This window comes from Vigna unguiculata, chromosome 5 (genome assembly GCF_037176805.1).
Source record: "Vigna unguiculata cultivar grain cowpea cultivar isolate G323 ecotype 2 chromosome 5, ASM3717680v1, whole genome shotgun sequence".
NCBI classification, from domain to species: domain Eukaryota; kingdom Viridiplantae; phylum Streptophyta; class Magnoliopsida; order Fabales; family Fabaceae; genus Vigna; species Vigna unguiculata.
In genome coordinates, this window is record NC_140796.1 from 55018635 (window position 1) to 55037491 (window position 18857).

The window sequence follows — 18857 nt, forward strand, 5'->3', positions numbered from 1 at the left end:
AATTTGGTTAAAATAGATTTCAACACTCCAACATATAACTCTGATACCATATTATAAAATCGACTTATAAAATGAGAATTATACAGGTTATGTACTTTAAATTGGTCTTATAAAAACTTCCAATAAAGTTAAATTGGCTTAATTTTAGTCATAAAGTTATGTTGGGTTTTACTGATATTGCATTAATTGCATTAATTGAGACAAATAATGGCGTTGAAGAAAATTAAACTGCACACAATCTATTTGGAAAACACATGGCTTGTGAAGACTAAGACATTGTTTTCACAGTAAGCACATGAAGCAGATGCATCTTTCTACGCTTTCTTCTGAACGAACGGTATGCTCCTTCATTCACACTCAATAGTAAACTAAGGTAAATACGTCAAAAGATTGCTAACTTTTGGTTGAAAAAAAACCTTCTACTTTGATTTCAAATCACGTTGTTGTTGTAATGTATGGAAATATTCTTCTAAATATTTATTTAAATTAAATATAATCACGGAACAATTTCTTTTACACTATTAAAATATAATTCAAGAATGTTACGTAAAATCTACTGACCTAACATAAAATACTACAAATAATATTAAACATATTTAATTATACTGTCTAGATTATCTTGTTTATGCATTCTAAAGAAAATAAATGTGATGGACTCTTTGAACAAAGATGGAAAACTAAATCAGTCTAGTAAAAGATTAAATAGTTGAAGGAAATGCATTCGTCTGTAAAAGATTTTTAATCTTTGTGAGTACTAATATTGTATTTGCTTTCTTCTAAACGAAGATTAGTCAATGAAATTTTCATGATTTTCTTTTTTGTTATTTATAAAATAATATGAAAGATATAACGTAACAAAGAATGCTCCCCGGGTTGAAGATGCCCAAATCCATGCTCATTTTAGTTTTGGGTGGAACAATTTGCGATTTGACTTCAATCCAATGATTTAATTTGCACATGGTCACCATGAATAGTATATATTAGGTTATTAAGTTCATTTAGTCTCGTCGTGTTTACTTGGATGATTCGTGAAGATGCGTTAATTTGGTAAAAGACATTTCTATTGTATTTTAAAATAAAATTTAAGGACATTAACGGCATGTAATGTGTTAATCTCTGATTTAAAAAAAAAAAACAAATATGATTATCATGATTATCACGTGCATTGTCTTGATTTTAATTTATTTTTGACTTATGTCTCTTTGAATTAATTTAGTGTCTATATATATCTTTTTGACTCAAATTAGTCTTCATAAAAGTATCTTTGATTAATTATTTCTTTAATTAATTCAATTTAATTTAATTTTCAAAAATCAAACATTAATTACCTCTTTAACATATGATATATTAATTGATAAAATTTATTTTACCATTTAATATTAATTGTTGAATTATTAATTATTATTTAATACATCAATTTAAAATTATTAATATCATACTTGTAGTTATAAAATTAAATTTTGTGATTTATTTTTTCTTTAATTAATTAAATTTAATTATATTTTTCAATAGTCAAACATTAATTACCTTGTTAACATATAATATATTAGTTGATAAAATTTAATTCACCATTTAATATTAATTGTTGAATTACTAATTATTATTTAATACATCAATTTAAAATTATTAATATCATACATATTTGTAAATTATTATTTAATACATCAATCTAAAATTATTAATACCATACATATTTGTAGTTATACAAATTAAAATTTGTGATTAATTTATTCTTTAATTAATTAAATTTAATTACATTTTTCAAAAGCCAAACATTAATTACCTTTTCAATATATCATATATTAATTGATAAATTTTGATTCATTATTTAATTAAAAAAATTAATCATAAAATTTATATATATAGTATAACATTTATATAAATAATAGATTAATAGATTTGGTCTCAAATCTAAGAGAAATAATATTGCTCTATTTTGAAAAAAACAATTGGACTAGATTGAATAAATAATACTTATGTATGGACTAAATTGAAACAAATAAACATATTTAGGTACCAAATTGAAATAAAGGCAATAACACTTGACCATTATACTAACACCTGGCATTGTTTACCGTGTGCCACTGACAATGTCACATATCACATCAGGATTTGATACGTGACAAAAATAATAAAAAAAATTAAAAAAGTAAAAAAGAAACAGAAATAAAAAAAACACATATTAACATGTGGGGCACCATTAACGCCCTTAAATATATTTTTTTAAAATGACCTAATTGACACACTCTTTAAAAATTGGAACCTAATTGAAATGTCTTTAACAGCAAGACAAAATTGACACATTATTACCGATGTAAGTATCATCCAACTAATTAAATATATATTAATTACTTTTCTATTATTTTTTTTAAGAAAAAGAAATATACTAAAAAATGTTATATATGCTTTCTTCAAAATAACTTATCCTTTTGATTTAATTATTTCTTATTAAGAAGTAGAAGTAGATTTATTATCATACGAAGATACTCATCTCATACGATACGAAAAACTAGATATTAATTTGATAGCAGTGTAGTGATTTTATAATAAAAATAGACAAAATGGAAATAACATCTAGGAAAATGAAATGAATAGTGAAAATCAATATGTAACAAATGCTTGCCAAGTGTTAGTAAAACCCTAAAGTCTGGCTGCATGAAGAGAGATAACTAACTATTTAATAAATTATTTTCCTTCGATCTCTTCTCTCAATTTTAACACTAAAATAACTATTACAACACAATTTTATTTTATAAAAAACTATAATAATATCAGACATATAGTATAATTAATTAAATTATTAATATAAAATATAATAAAATCAACAAATGTCTTTTTTAATCAAAATACAACATTTTTTTATGAAAATTTATACAAACAATAACTAAAATACACTATACATAATAATCAAATTTATTACATATTCTTAAACAATTATTTTTTTATAATAAAAATCATTGTAAATTTATTCTTCTGGTGTTTTAAATCATATTTTTCTTAAGTTGTTATAAAACCAAAATTATAAAGTAAATCCAAAATTAAACTACGGGGCAGGCCAATCCGACCCACACCTTACCCGCACCTTACGGACCAAAATGCGGGGAGGACCAAAACAGGTTGGGCTGACCCGTTTTGTTATCCCTGATACCAACTCCTTTTTATATATCTCTTCAACCTCTTGTCTAGATTTCTAAGTAACTTATTTTTATTTCAAATAATTTTTTTGTGCTTCTTTTATTTTAAAGCTCCCTTTCAAAATGTTCTCTTGTTATTATACCTTTCTCAAACTCCCTCTTTTTAATAAGAAAATTACAATTTTATTTTCTTAATTATCATTATTCATTTTCATTTTCATTGACGAATAATTATGTTAATTTTGATTTAAATTGTTTTTAATTGACATTCCTACCTTAAAACTGCCAACTTACCATCTTTACTCCTTCTCTAAAAATATCTATATGTTTAATCTATAATTAAGTTTTTAATTGACACAATGATAAAAAATCTTTAACAATAAAGTTAATTAAAAGACATGTCATGTTTCAAAGTACAAATTGTTGCACCTACAACACATGCTAGAGACACGTAACATGGACAACTACCATATCTAAAGCCCCAAAGAAGAATGACATTTAATGTTATATATATAGCATTAAATTCATTGCGATAATCATCTTGGACAAACTATGACTCTAAAAAAGAAGATAGTTGTAGAAAAAAAAAATCTAACAAATTGAGGTGTTAGTAATTTTGGAAATCACTCAATGCTTAAAGAAGTTGAAGAGGAAACAATGTTTCCTTTTAAAAGTCTTAATATTTCTTCAAAAACAAAGCAAGAGAATCGAATTTACATAAGAAGAACAAAACATATTAAAGTTTCATGTATTTTCTTCTTCAGAAAAATCAGTTCTTCTATATATATCCTTTTTCATATTCTCGAGAGTGTTGATTAGACTAAAAGAAAGCTGACGGTAGATCGTGAATCTTAACTTATAATTTTTGTGTTTATTGTTCTTAATGAGTATTATTAAAGTTCCAATATTAATCAATCTGAAAAAGAAAAAAAAATAGAATGTTATTGTAAAAATGAAAATTTGATTTGAGTGTATTCACCACAATTTTATGATTTTTTTTTAGGTGTAAGGAACTTGGGTAATTAGTATTTTCAGAGGACAGATTTTAAAAAATATAGTATCTTGATTAGCTAATCTTGAATCTGATTATTTAAAAGAAAAGTTCAAACGCTCTATTTGTATTGAGAAAAGTTTCATTTGAAAATGGCATTAAAAAACATAATTAAACTCCTGTTGTGTTTTATTCTATTTTGTAGTTTACTTTTTTAGAAGACTTTCTATATACTTACCCACCCTAGTATTTGTCTTTAGTTTAGGCTTGAGAACAATTATTTTTTAGGAAGCAATAATAATATAATATAGATATGGATTGCCACTGTGGAAGAAAAACTCATCCACACCAAATTGCTATAAAAACAGCCTTCAACACATAGAAACATGGAAGACAGAAAAAATCTCATAATCAAGTTGGGGAACAAGCGTTCTAATCAAGTAATGGTTACTTTCTCTAAAACCAAAATCAAGTATTGGTTACCCTAAAATAAGATAAATAATTACAACATATCCTTCTCTTTACCCTTTAGCAGGTAAGCAAGCCATTGCTACAAAAGTCACACATCCATTTTCAGTATACAAAGCTGAAACAAAGTGTCAATTGAACTAAGCTATACAAGAATACATAGCTCAAACAAGAGTCCAAATTTTTACCGGATTTCATAGTGTTGTTTCCTGTTGAACACCAACAACACAACGATGTTTGATACTTTAAAAACCATTTTAATATATTTTAAAATACCAAAATTAATGTCTATGAGTATATTCTATATTCTGAAGGCACAACATAGAAACAACACATGAACTCCTGAAACGTGTCAATTGAAGGCTGCATGGTAACACAGATAGAATCTGTCATCACTACTTTATATCAGCAGGATCATATGCAGTTAACAATTCCACAGTATTTTGCACATTGAGGCACTATGTCAAACATGTGGTGGACAGGTCCCAGAAAATCAAACATCTACCAAAAGAACAAACCATTGATCCATGCAAAAACCAAAAAGTCTATGGAATTTAAATACCAGATGGTAATAACCAGAAAAGTGCAAGTTCATACATGAAACACACTCCAAAAGGGTGAACAGAAAGTCCACTATACTGAACCCAGAAGAACACCAGGGTTCATGGACCTCTAATTATTTCATAGTGATGAAAAAGTAACACTACAGTTCACTATTCTGCTGCAGTAGAAGGCAAATAACCGCGACAGTTGTCAAAGCCATACCAAATACCATTAGGTATGTAAGTATTGTAGTAAAACGTAACAGGTTTGTAGCCATAGCTGTTCACGGTCACTTTCTCTGGAATCCAACCATCGTATCCATTCCTGTATAGATACAGATAGCATGTTTGATACGTACACGGGCCGTGTATCTGAAATGTATCCGTAGAGCACCGCTCGAATGTTCCTGAACGAGGATCATCTAACCTCGGCACATAAACCTGATTCATTCATTGATTAACACTAATCAGCACCAAATTAACCCCCAATTTACTTCATTTCATGTAGTAAGCATTCAAATTTCAAGAGAAATTCATGACAAAGAACGAACCTGATAGCCATAAGCATCACCAAATGCAAGACTAATCTGATCTCTGGTGTAAGAGGGAGAACTGCAACTTGTTTTGATGGTCACCGTGTAGCTACAGGAACTAGCCTGGTTCTGTAAAACGCAGTAAGAAGATCTCAAAAATGCTTCACTTCACAATCGAAATCTAACTACCCTTTCATATTCTCTGTTCTTTCTATGTTCCTTCAGGTCAAACATTGTTTGAACCAAAGTTTACATGTAAAAGTAGATGACTTTGAAGATTTTAGAGTATAGGGTGTTGTTCTATTTTACTTTCTGGAACATTTGTAAAAGTAAAGAAACTTTTTTTACCTGTGACTTGGTTTGGTTGACCTTGAAAGATTCATTCGCTTCAGGTTGAGATTGAGATTGAGATAGAGTGATTAATGGGGTTGCTGCTTGTGAGAAAACAGCGATGATGAGCAGTGTGAGGATGAAAATGAGAGATTTCATGGTACAGTGTTTGAGTTGCAACCTCGTTGTGTTCGAGGGAGAGAACGAGGAACACGCTTAGCCTTGAACAGCTTTTCTTTTATTGTGGCAGATCTCAACTATTATTCGTGCTTTTTAGCTTCTGTGATTTAATTGGATTTTCTACACTATTTATCTTTTAGATTAATTAGTGATTTAATTTTTCTTAGTCTTTATATATTTTTTTATTTAATTAAGTTTTTATCTTTAAGAAAAAAAACTTAATTTGAAGTTAATATCGTAAGCAAAGTGTTATTATTAGTTTGAAACATAAAACCTTTAAATAAAAAATACTCAAATTTTGATAAGTAAGAGACTTATATTTTGACAATTAACGACAAATTATTAATATTTTGTTAATGAAAAAATTGAATACGGAATCTTTAGTATTCTCTTTCAAACCTCATAAATTAATCTTATAACTCTAAAATATTAATTAGAAATTGAAACACATCTCTCTTACTTTTCCTATCAACTTTATTATTAAATTAAATGAATTTTATAACTCCGGCTCGTATGAACTTGCCATTTTCATATTTGATTGGGATAGTTTAGTTCTCGAAATATTAAAAGAGGTAATGGTGGTTCTCGGGAATATTCGAGAGATAATGAAATTGGTTCGTTCTTCTTCTTCTTTCTTTTTAATACATAATTTAAATTTGATATCTGGTTAAAGAGAAATAAATATGCATTACTAAAATTAACCATCTTTTGCATTTATGGTTTTAAATTTGTAATAAGTAACTGTATGTGAATATATAAGATAAACTATTTATAAATTAATTGTAAATTAATTGTACGTGAAATATATTTATTATCTTTTAACTTTTAGAGAAAATTAAAATTAATTTTCTTTGAAAATCTTGAACCAATTTAGTCTTTCAACTTTGCAAATGTATAGATTTAGTTATTTTAACCGTGTTTATTTGACATTTTAAACACATTTCATTATAGTATTTTAGTTTAATTATACCTTTTGACATATTTTTCTTCAATGTTAATTGAGAAACATGTTTGAAACGTCAAATAAACTTAAAAAAATTAGTTTAAATGACTAAATTCACGCATCTCTAAAGATGAAAAATTATATTAATTTAAAATTTTCAAGAAAAGCTAATTTTAATTTCCACTTGAAGAATTAAAAAACATATTTAACCCTTATTTTAATCATTTATATCTTTTTTCCTTTTGTGCGAGTGGAATACTCTCTCCATTTCTATTTATTTGTTTTAAGAACAATTTTTTTATATGTTTTTTTTAAATTTCAATAATGCACTTGTATATTATGCGATCTAATTATATAAAAGTAAGATTTTCTTAGAGATTCAACATTTTATATTTACAAATATTGGAATTAACAGAAAAAATATTTTATTTTTATTAAATACAAATGATTGTAAATGAAATTAATGTAGAGTTGACTAAAAGAATAGTGATATGAAAAAATAAAACATAAAATTCAGACATGGTTAAAAAAAAACTGACATAATTTGTTTGATTTTTGACGAGAGTGTTGTATTTAATTTGGGCCTCGCCGAAAGCATGGACTAAAAAAATAATTTATATTCAGAAGTGAAGAACTCCTCACAATCCACATGTCAGCGTCAAAAAGAAAGTTTAACCTTTTCAAATACCCAATTTACAACCACTCCATTATAAGCATGTTTGGAAGCTCCACAGCATCATAAAATGGAATCGAAGCCTAAATTAAAAAAAAGGTTCATTCAACTGAAACTGCTCAGAACAAATGAAGAATGAACAAAAGGTCCTATACACAATGTAGAATAAATGAAGAACATGTAGAAGGTATAAAATAAATAAAGGGTTAACTATATTTGTAGTTTAGAACACCAGTTAAAATTCGTTTATATTTAAAATTTTAATACTTTTTTATCTTTAAATCTTAAAAAATAAATAAATATAATTTTTTTAATTTAATTATGTTGCTTTTTTTACATGTGAAACATATTTTTCAAACAGAAAAGTTTGTATTAAAATTATGTAAAAAACTTAAATGTTAATATGAAATATAATTAATACGTTAAAAGTTTTAATTTAATTACATTAAAAAAGACTATATTCGTTAACTTTTAACGATTAGAATCAAAATATATTAAAATTTGGAACGAATTTCAATTTTACGTTAAAATTCAAACACTACGAACGTACTTAACCCATGAATAAATAAATATTAAAAGAATGAGAAGGTAGGTACAAATATTGGCACAGAAAAATCCCCTTGCTGGACATCTAGAGGAATACAAAATATTGGTAAATAAATAGTCCTGTTGATGTAATGCACTTAAAGCTCTTGAACAAACTTTTTTTCAGCTCTTGGAGCAATATCAATATATTTGACATTGTTATAAAAACTGATGTTATGAACAGAACCTATTTTTTCATTCAATATTTACACTTTTTTCTTTCTTTTTGGTAAGCCAGACAAAACTTAGATTCCAAGATCTATGCTTACTTGTTCATTTGATTGGTGGTTTTTCTTAATAATTCATTTTCTAAAAGGTAATGTCATATTTCTGAAATCACTCCTGTATCTTTTATATCTCTATTATTAACAAAAGAACAAGTTTCAAACTTAGTTTTGTTTCAAAATGTCTTTATCTCATATAAATCCTTAACAGAAAAACTGATAAGGAAAAAGAGTTACAAAAGCAATATAAATTAAATGATAGTCAGCGCAGCAGTACATTCAGATGACAACAAAAGAATTAGTTTCTACATTACACAGTATTCAAATCACCTTCATCACCTCAAAATAAAAGAACAAAAAGTTATGAACCAAAACACCTCTAGCTAGCACTACAATCTCAGAACAAGTGATTATATCCAATTTATTTCAAGTATCAACAACAGATATAGCTCTTTTCTATGACATTGTTTCACAGCAAATACAGTTGTTAAAACATCAACAACTGAAATGATTATTCTTTCTCGTTTATTTTATATAGAAGAATGGTTCAATGATATCATGATACACACAAAAAATGAAAAACAATCAGCAATCAGCATGATGAGATAATTAATTTTCTAAAAGAACAGTATTTTTTGATCGTTTAGGACTCTAATAATCTAAACGGATAAAGTTTATGTAACAAGTTTGTACTTCAGTTTATACAATTTACTTCCAATTTTTTCATTAATGGAGAGACGATATTGTAGCAACTCATCTTATCCAATTCGTTTTCATGTTAAAATATATATATATATATATATATATATATATATATATATATATAAAGGTAAATTATTCAAAGCCCATCTCATAGACAATAGCAGAAACCCATGAAAACTACAATCACAGAGTCACTGAGTTCAGATAATAAAAAAATTGAAAACAAGACCATTTGTTTTTCTGTACACGAGTAATCACCCAAACCAAACCAACCCTATACATGTTAGTATGATTGCCAGAAGAGTTTATCAAAATTCATAAACATCAGATCAAATTAGTTATAGGATGTTCAACCTGTGCAATTATGAAAGGAGGATTTTCAACAGCATCAAGATCAAACAAATCGATATTCGAAGAAAACTATGACAGAAAATGGAAATGGGGATTTAAAGAGTAAACGAAACGCACCGTTCGATGAGGATATTGCCCTCGGCGTTCGCAAACAGAACCGCCATTGATCATTCTCTCCTCCTCTTTTCCACACCTAACTCTTCCTCCTCTTTCAAAACTATTACAAACCTTTTCTTTTCTTTTCTTTTCTTTTTTCTAATTAAAGTTTAAGTGCATATTTTTAATTGAATTTAATAAAAACTTTTTATTCTATTAAGTACTAACAAATTTGGATTTTATTTATTAGAACTTGGAGTGTAGTTTACTCTTAATTAACAAAATGATTCTTTACTTTGTTTTTATTTTGTAAATTGTAGTTTATTATTACTTTTTTCTTTAATCATCTTGTTGAATTTGTCTCGCTTATTTTTCTCTAAAAATCAATTATTGAAAAAGGTTATTTACGAATTACAAGATATGGAATAAGAACAGAAAGATAAGTTAGTGATTATAAAATATAACAAATCAAACGATAGAGAAAAATAATAATATTTAATTAAGTTTAAAGTATTTCATAAATTTTGATATATATTTTTTTTTTAATTTTTCTTAATTTTTTTAGTCTATTAATATTTAAAATTTTATGTTTATATTAATTCGGCGACGTAACTTTTATTTTGATAATCATCTTGTTTATTCGTCTTCGTGAATTCGTTTATATAATTGTTGTTAATATAAATTAATGAATAATTTTTATTGTTCTAATTAAAAATATGTTGAATAATGAAATCGTTGTAATATTAAACACCATTTTATATCTTCAACTTTTCTCTTTAATTATTTGAATTAGTGTGTTATAAATAAAATATTTGAAGGAGTTACACATAATTAAATAAGTTAAATGAATTATTAAAGATTTAGTAAATTATTTTAATAACTATAAGTATAAATAAGATAAATATTTTTATCTTCATTATCACACTTTATGCACAGGTACGTTCCTTTATATTAAAACACAATCATTTAATTTTCACACTGATGATAAGACACGTGGGACATTTTCCATTATTGTGTATTTTCCTTAATAATATGTGACTTTATCATTATTTATTAATTATTTCATTTTAACATTTCAAAATTTTTATTTATTTCCAATTATTTTATTAACATTTAGTTTTCTTAAAAATTTTAATTTTAATTATTTATTTCAGCTCAAATTCTTAATAATCTTTTTAAATAATCTTTTTAATATATATATATATATATATATAATTTTATACATTTTTATTTTTAAATTTTATCTAATTTCTTGTATATGGCACGAGATTCTTGTTATTAATGATACACTACTAACTATGATACAATGGTAGATCAAGTATCATATTAAATACGTATCTTTATAAAATATTTTAGAATATTTTATTGATAATTATTAATGAAATATCTAACTCATAGAATAATAATATTTTTATAATGATGATAATTAATAATTTTTTGGATTGACAATTTTAATATGATTTTAATTTAAATTTACACAATAATAATTATATATTTATCATATTTTTAAAAATTATTATATAATTTTTAATATATAATATATCACATATATGTCTTATTATTTTTAAAACAAATATTGACATATCAAGTATTCGATTCAGATATTATGTATAATAAACTAATAACCTTTATTTATCTTATTTATTATTCTTGAGAATTTACACCTAAATTTCTAATACAAATTTAAGAGAAAATTAACACGTTTTAGTCTTTTAGGCAAAATAATTTGTTAATTAAGAATGCATAATGATGAACAATCTTTACAATGAATGGCATGGAGTGCACAACCACTACCACCAACATTTTTTTGGTACATCCACTACCTCCGATATAATCAGTACTCTCTCTGTTTCTTACTAAAGAGAGTTATTGCTTCCACCCATAAATTATCTCAAACAGTTTCCACCTTGTCTTATTCTAAACTAAGATCTTTTCTGTAATAAATATTTTCATTGTTACTTTATTGTTAATACTTTTCACAAATAACAGAAAAAAAGAGAGTCATAAACTAGTTCAATTCAATAGAAAAAAGATGCCAGTGTAGGAAAAACTTAAAGAAAATGGTTCCTAGATGACCCTACCACTGTCACCAATATAATAAGTATTTTGAAAGTTGCTAAGAGAAAATTGATTCAACCTCTGTGTAGTTTCCACCTTTGCCATTGTCGCTCTCATGCTTTGTTCATGTCTCTTAGTGGAGAGCACAGTGAGATTTGACAAAAGAACAGTTTTATATATGGTTTCTCTAGATTAAGTTGGAATATGATTTAAAAAACTTTTTTTAAAAATCCAGAAAATGACATGATATATTAGAAGTGTGAATTCTACAAAACTGACTTATAAAGTGAGGTTTGCACCTCACTTATATATTATGAAATATCTTCCGTTAACGGTTCGATAACGGATAAAACAAAATATTCAAAAAAATTCGCTAAGATAAGTTCTAACCTGGCTTTAATATCATGTTAGAAGTTGACTTTAAGCCTAACTCAATCTCACAAAACCGGTTTGTAAGACAAGGTTTGCAACTCACTTATATGTGAAATTACCTTTTCTCTAGTATATGTGAAACTTGTAACATAGACATATGTGAACCATGGTTAATTAACTTCAATGGTTGCTCTACTATAAAGCTTTTACTTTCTTGATCATTATCTCTGCATCATCATTCTTTTACATTCTCATCTTTCTGCTCTTCAAAGGTTGCTCTCTTTCTAAATCTCTTCTGGTATTTGAATCAATTCTTCCCTGTGATTGAACACCAGTTTGAGGTGTTTGAAGTGATTTTGATTATAAATTGAATGGTGCAGGTAAGTGAGAGATGGGAGAAGTTCTGGTTCATGGGACCCTCCATGCCACAATCTATGAGGTGGATAACCTGAAGGCTGGTAATGCTGGTAATATTTTAACCAAGGTTTGTCCCAAATTCATCATCACTCAAAACAAAATTCCTTCTTTCTTCTACCGATTCTCATGTTTCTTAATTATGTCTCTGCCATTGCCTTTTTCTTCACAATCTTCTGCCTGCTCAAAGAAATTCATTCTCTCTTAGCTTTGATTTCAAAGTCTCTTATGTTTTTTTAATAGTCTCTTACCTTCCTTTTTCTTAATTTATTTATATTTGCAGTTAACGTTTTTCAACACATATTACTTATAAAAAATTGTAATAAATTCAATAAATGGAAGAGTATATTTGATTAAAATGTTAATAGATTATTTACCTTTTTTTTTTTGTGATCACGTACGAGAAGAAATAAGGATTCAGCTGAATAATATACTTTTATAACTCTTCAAATATTAACCTATTCCAATCCTATCATCTTCAGTTAACTTTTATTATTTATTATCAGTGGAAGCATATACTCTACACGTATTTCTGTTTGTTTATTTTTCTTTTTTTTTTCAAAAATTTGTTAAATTCTAAAATAAATTTTATTAAAAATAATTATAAAAATAATAATTTGTATAATATTTATTATTAAATATTTTTTTTATTTTAAACACTTATTTTAATTCAAAAAATATTTATTAAAAGAATAAAATCATAAAATAATTATTTTAATTAATAAAATAACTAAATTTAGATGAGGATAAATATCAAAATATAATTATTTTAATTTAAAATAACAATTATTTAAAGGATAAGATTGGAAGAAAAATGTTTACATATATATAATTATAGTATATATTTTATCTCTAATAACTGATTAATTTAGTAAATAAAAATTATAAATAAGTTTATGAATTTAATTAAAAATGTTAAAAGTGTTTAGTCAACTCATGGATATCACAAACTAAGTTTGATTATGCTTGTTTACTAAAGACACATTTAAAATATGTTGTAGAAATTAAAAACAATACTTTAGAAGAAATAGTAAAAAATCATTTAAATTTTAATTAAAAATATACTTAAATCTTTATTTTGAAATTAATTTTAGTTAACATACCAAACATTAAATTTATTTCTTGCAATATATTATAACTAATATTTATATATATATATATATATTAAAATATTACTTTAAAATTTTAATTCCAAACTAGACCGATTTTCTTTAGCTCTTTTATCTTCTAAATACATTCTTAATGGCTCTTTGTCATGTCACAATATGATATTTTGTTTTGAAAAATGATAATTGATGCTTAAAAAGTTTTTATTTCTTACTCTTTATTCCTTACTTTTCTTCCATACTTTTATTTACAAATACACGGGTTCCCTTATAAAAAATTGTTAAAAGGTGATTATTGGTATCAAATAATCTTTTTTTCTACTAAATTTTTATGCATTTTTCTGATATACATAGCTGCTACACAACATCGAGGAAACCATTAAGATTGGGAAAGGAATAACCAAACTATATGCAACAATTGATCTGGAAAAAGCACGCGTGGGAAGAACAAGAATCATAGAAAAAGAACACACAAATCCTAAATGGTGCGAGTCTTTTCACATTTACTGTGCTCATACGGCATCAAATGTCATATTCACAGTGAAAGATGACAACCCAATCGGTGCAACCTTGATCGGAAGAGCATACATTCCCGTCGAGGAGATTCTGGACGGCAAAGAAATAGATCGATGGGTTGAAATCTTGGACGAACACAAAAAACCAATACATTCACATTCCAAGATCCATGTGAAGCTCCAGTACTTCGATGTTTCAAAAGACCTCAACTGGGGCCAAGGAATCAGAACTCCTAAATTCCCCGGAGTTCCGTACACTTACTTCTCACAGAGACAAGGATGTAGGGTTTCCTTGTACCAAGATGCTCATGTTCCAAACAACTTTGTTCCGAGAATACCACTTTCTGGAGGCCGCACTTACCAACCTCGTAGATGTTGGGAAGATGTTTTTGATGCAATCAACAACGCACAGCACTTGATATACATTACGGGGTGGTCTGTGTACGCTGAGATCACGTTGGTGAGAGATTCTAGGAGACCAAAACCTGGAGGAGATGCAACACTCGGTGAGCTTCTGAAGAAAAAAGCACGTGATGGTGTTAGGGTTTTGATGCTTGTGTGGGATGATAGAACTTCTGTTCCTCTGTTGAAAGAAGATGGGTTGATGGCTACTCATGATGAAGATACCGGGAACTACTTCTACGACAGTGATGTGCACTGTGTTCTATGCCCTCGCAACCCTGATGACGGTGGAAGCGTTGTTCAGGATATAGAAATTTTCTCCATGTTTACGCATCATCAGAAAATCGTGGTTGTGGACAGTGCTTTACCTAGATCAGATAATAAACGAAGAATTGTGAGTTTTGTGGGGGGGATTGATCTCTGTGATGGAAGATACGACACACAATTTCACTCACTTTTCAGAACGCTGGGAACAGCGCATCACGATGATTTTCATCAACCTAATTTTCCACACACTACGGTGAAAAAAGGTGGTCCAAGGGAACCATGGCACGACATTCATTCTCGGCTTGAAGGGCCAGTTGCATGGGATGTTTTGTTCAACTTTGAGCAGAGATGGAGGAAGCAAGGTGGAAAGGACTTGCTGATTCCTCTGAGAGACCTTGAAGATGTGATTATTCCTCCATCGCCGGTAACTTACCCTGATGATCACGAGACATGGAACGTGCAGTTCTTTCGATCCATTGATGGTGGAGCGGCTTCTGGGTTCCCCGAGACTCCTGAAGAAGCTGCAAGATCTGGACTCATCAGTGGGAAGGATAACGTAATCGACAGAGGCATTCAAGATGCTTACATCAACGCCATTCGAAGAGCGAAGAACTTCATCTACATTGAGAATCAGTACTTCCTCGGAAGCTCTTATGCTTGGAGTGGTGGTGATGGAATTAAGCCCGAAGACATTGGTGCGTTGCATCTGATACCGAGGGAGCTTTCTCTTAAGATTGTTAGTAAGATTGAAGCTGGGGAAAGGTTCAGTGTTTATGTTGTGATTCCGATGTGGCCGGAGGGTTACCCGGAGAAAGGAACAGTTCAGGCAATATTGGACTGGCAGCGGAGAACAATGGACATGATGTACAAGGATGTTGTCGGAGCATTAAAGGGCAAGGGGATTGAGGAAGATCCTCGGAACTATTTGACATTCTTCTGTCTTGGTAACAGAGAGGTGAAGAAAGAGGGAGAGTACGAGCCTCCAGAAAGACCAGATCCCGATACAGATTATATCAGAGCTCAAGAGTCTCGACGCTTCATGATTTATGTTCATGCCAAGATGATGATAGGTAAGGAAATATAAATCTACACGAAAATCGTGTACAGTTCTCACGACTTTATTTATTCGATGATTGGGCATTGAGCATTGTTTTTTCATGCAGTTGATGACGAATACATAATCATTGGATCTGCCAACATAAACCAGAGATCAATGGATGGTGCCAGAGACTCGGAGATTGCAATGGGTGCATATCAACCCTATCATCTGAGTAGAAACGAGGGTGCAAGGGGTGAGATCCATGGTTTTCGCATGTCATTGTGGTATGAACACGTTGGCATGCTTCATGAGTCCTTTCTCCACCCTGAAAGTGAAGAATGTATAAAGAAGATAAACGAGATGGGTGAAAAGTATTGGGATCTTTACACTACCGAGCCACTTGAAGGAGACCTTCCCGGTCACCTTCTCCGGTACCCTATTGCAGTTTCCGGCGAAGGAAGTGTGACACAGCTGAAAGGATTTGAGTTCTTCCCCGACACGAAGGCTCCTGTTCTTGGAGTCAAATCGGACTACATGCCACCTATTCTTACTACTTAGTTTTCTCTAAATTTTTAAATAAAATAATTGTTTGTGTTTATTTTTATTTTTTTGTGCCTATATGAATACCTAAAACTCATGTAAGCTTAATCTTAAAAGTATTAACTTTAGTTATACAAACAAAATAATTTCTAATGTATCCTTATAATAATAAAATATAATAAGCATAAATGTGTCATCACACGTGTAAAATATATATAAAAAAATGAAAAAAAATAAATGTTAATAAATAAGAAAAAAGAAAAAGCAGAAATAAATTGTTTTATAAAAAATTTCTAAAATAACCATCAATTTTTAAAAATTTAATAAATAATATTTTAAAGAGTAAAATTAAAATCTTAAAATATAGACACAATAGGAAATCTCTTTATATAAATTACAATCTTTAATATTTTGAAAAACATCACCCTCTCAAATAAATATTCTTAAAGTTCTGTTCTTGTTAGAAAGTGTACGTCACCCATTATTTTTCTAACAAAAAAGAAAATATTAACGGTTTCAAACTAACATCTTTATCATTGTTTTTATTTTTTTACTTAATTATCTACTCGTTTCAAGTTAAAAGTGACCATACATTATTATAATTTAAAGTATTGGTTATAGGGATGGCTAACAGGGCGGGACGGGGACGGGGACGGGGATGGGTTTCACTATCTCATATCCATTCCCATAAAAAAAATTCATCCCCATCCCCATACCCAAATTTAACGGGTATCAAACTTTTATCTAATCTCCATCCCCATCAGGTAACGGGTATAATCTCGTACCCATACTCGTACCCGTTTTCTTACTATTTTAATATTAATTTTAATTAATTTTTATAAAATAATAAAAAATTACGGTAAAGGAAACATAATATTATCAAATATTCAATATTAGGAGTATGGTTGTTTCTTCGATATCAAATACTTGAAATAAATTATAATTGTTTACATTTTAGATTAGAATACCAAATAAAATTTAATGAGAACCAAAACATTTATTAAATTTGCAAACATTATTGAAACCTAGTTGATAAATTTTAAAAATATTTTTAAAAAAATATAAAAGGAAAAAATATTTTAAAAAAAATATAAAAGGAAAAAAATATTTAAATTAAAATATATTTTAAATGTTTGTTTACTTCAATTTTTTAAATTATAATGAATCTATTTTTTATATAGTAATAAAAGTTATAATACATCACTTGATTAAAATCACGCAAAGAACAAATAATAAATATAATAATAAAATTTTAATATAGATCTTGTATCTTTTGAACCACAATATATGTTGGATGGTGGTAAAAAAATATTCATGGCAATTACATTAAATTTTTATATTGTAGTAAATAAAAATTATTTATACAATTATAGTGAAAAAATTAAAGTATGATTGTAAAGAGTTAGAAAATAAAAAATAATTAGATAAAATTTATCGAAATAGTATTCTACATGATAAAAATAAACAAAAAATAAAAATATTAAAAAATTAACAAATGTGTGTCTTATAAACAATTTGGAGACTATTGGAAGGAATCACATAAAGGAAAACAAATATATAATTAAAAGTATGATAAGATGAAAAATATCTTAGAGATTTAAGAAAACTTTTCAAATATCAACATATATACTCAATGGTTGATAAAAAAAATTACGCAAAGAACAAATAGTAAACATAATAAAATTTTATCATAGATCTTGTATCTTTTAAACTCTAATATATGTTGAATGGTGATAAAAAAAATATTCATGACAATTACATTAAATTTTTATATTGTAGTAAATAAAATTATTTATACAATTATATTGAAAATATTAAAGTATGATTGTAATGAGTTAGAAAATAAAAAATAATTAGATAAAATTTATCGAAATAGTATTCTATATGATGAAAATAAACAAAAATAAAAATATTAAAAAATTAACAAATGTGTGTCTTATAAATAATTTGGAGAAGGAATTGCACAAAGAAAAACAAATGTATAATTATGGGTACGATAAGACGAATAACATCTTAGAGATTTAAGAAAATTTTTCAAATATCAACATATATACTCAATGATCGAGAAATAACAAATTTTTTTTACCGAAATAAAAGAGTTATTCAAATGAAACAAAAATTAATAATAATAAGTAAAGATTTTTTTTTTATATTACCCAGTAAATGAAATGTTTATGCTATTAAACACTTAAATTGAGAGTATTAAACATTCTCAGGTGAAAGGAAAATATATAATAAATAAAAATATTAAAAAATAATAGAAATATTCAAATGTTAGACATACAAAAATTTAATTGACATACATCATTTTAACATAATTACATAAATGTTATGATAAGATAAAAAAATATATTGGAAATGCGAATGAGTTTCATGACAAACAAAATATTTA

At 27.3% G+C, this 18857-nt stretch overlaps 2 protein-coding genes and 1 long non-coding RNA gene across 4 annotated transcripts; 1 reads left to right on the top strand and 2 right to left on the bottom strand.

Annotated features, from left to right (window-relative positions):
- Positions 1–5113: 5113 nt before the first annotated feature.
- On the bottom strand, positions 5114–6286 carry LOC114183445 (embryo-specific protein ATS3B-like). The gene is made up of 3 exons (XM_028070466.1): positions 6017–6286; positions 5687–5797; positions 5114–5576 (listed from the first exon to the last, which is right to left on the bottom strand). Exons 1-3 carry the CDS (start codon positions 6155–6157, stop codon positions 5307–5309), a joined length of 522 nt encoding a protein of 173 aa, XP_027926267.1. The 5' UTR covers positions 6158–6286; the 3' UTR covers positions 5114–5306.
- Positions 6287–9437: 3151 nt separating this feature from the next.
- On the bottom strand, positions 9438–9890 carry LOC146886569 (uncharacterized). Its single transcript, XR_014994860.1, has 2 exons — positions 9774–9890; positions 9438–9659 (listed from the first exon to the last, which is right to left on the bottom strand). It is a non-coding gene; the product is annotated as an uncharacterized LOC146886569 (long non-coding RNA).
- Positions 9891–12327: 2437 nt separating this feature from the next.
- LOC114183189 (phospholipase D alpha 1-like) lies at positions 12328–16529 on the top strand. Of its 2 annotated transcripts, none has more exons than XM_028070114.2 (4): positions 12328–12454; positions 12563–12666; positions 14057–15956; positions 16050–16529. In XM_028070114.2, exons 2-4 carry the CDS (start codon positions 12574–12576, stop codon positions 16481–16483), a joined length of 2427 nt encoding a protein of 808 aa, XP_027925915.2. In that variant the 5' UTR covers positions 12328–12454; positions 12563–12573; the 3' UTR covers positions 16484–16529. The 2 variants fall into 2 exon arrangements, with proteins under 2 accessions (XP_027925915.2, XP_027925916.2); XM_028070115.2 differs by having other exon boundaries at positions 12371–12480.
- Positions 16530–18857: the final 2328 nt, after the last annotated feature.

Coding starts and splice junctions, on each gene's coding strand:
- LOC114183445 (XM_028070466.1), bottom strand. CDS start 6,157: ATGAAATCTCTCATTTTCATCCTCACACTGCTCATCATCGCTGTTTTC. Junction 5,798..6,016: donor TCAACCAAACCAAGTCACAG/GTAAAAAAAGTT, acceptor TGCGTTTTACAG/AACCAGGCTAGTTCCTGTAG. Junction 5,577..5,686: donor GTGATGCTTATGGCTATCAG/GTTCGTTCTTTG, acceptor TGAATGAATCAG/GTTTATGTGCCGAGGTTAGA.
- LOC114183189 (XM_028070114.2), top strand. CDS start 12,574: ATGGGAGAAGTTCTGGTTCATGGGACCCTCCATGCCACAATCTATGAG. Junction 12,667..14,056: donor CTGGTAATATTTTAACCAAG/GTTTGTCCCAAA, acceptor TGATATACATAG/CTGCTACACAACATCGAGGA. Junction 15,957..16,049: donor TCATGCCAAGATGATGATAG/GTAAGGAAATAT, acceptor TTTTTCATGCAG/TTGATGACGAATACATAATC.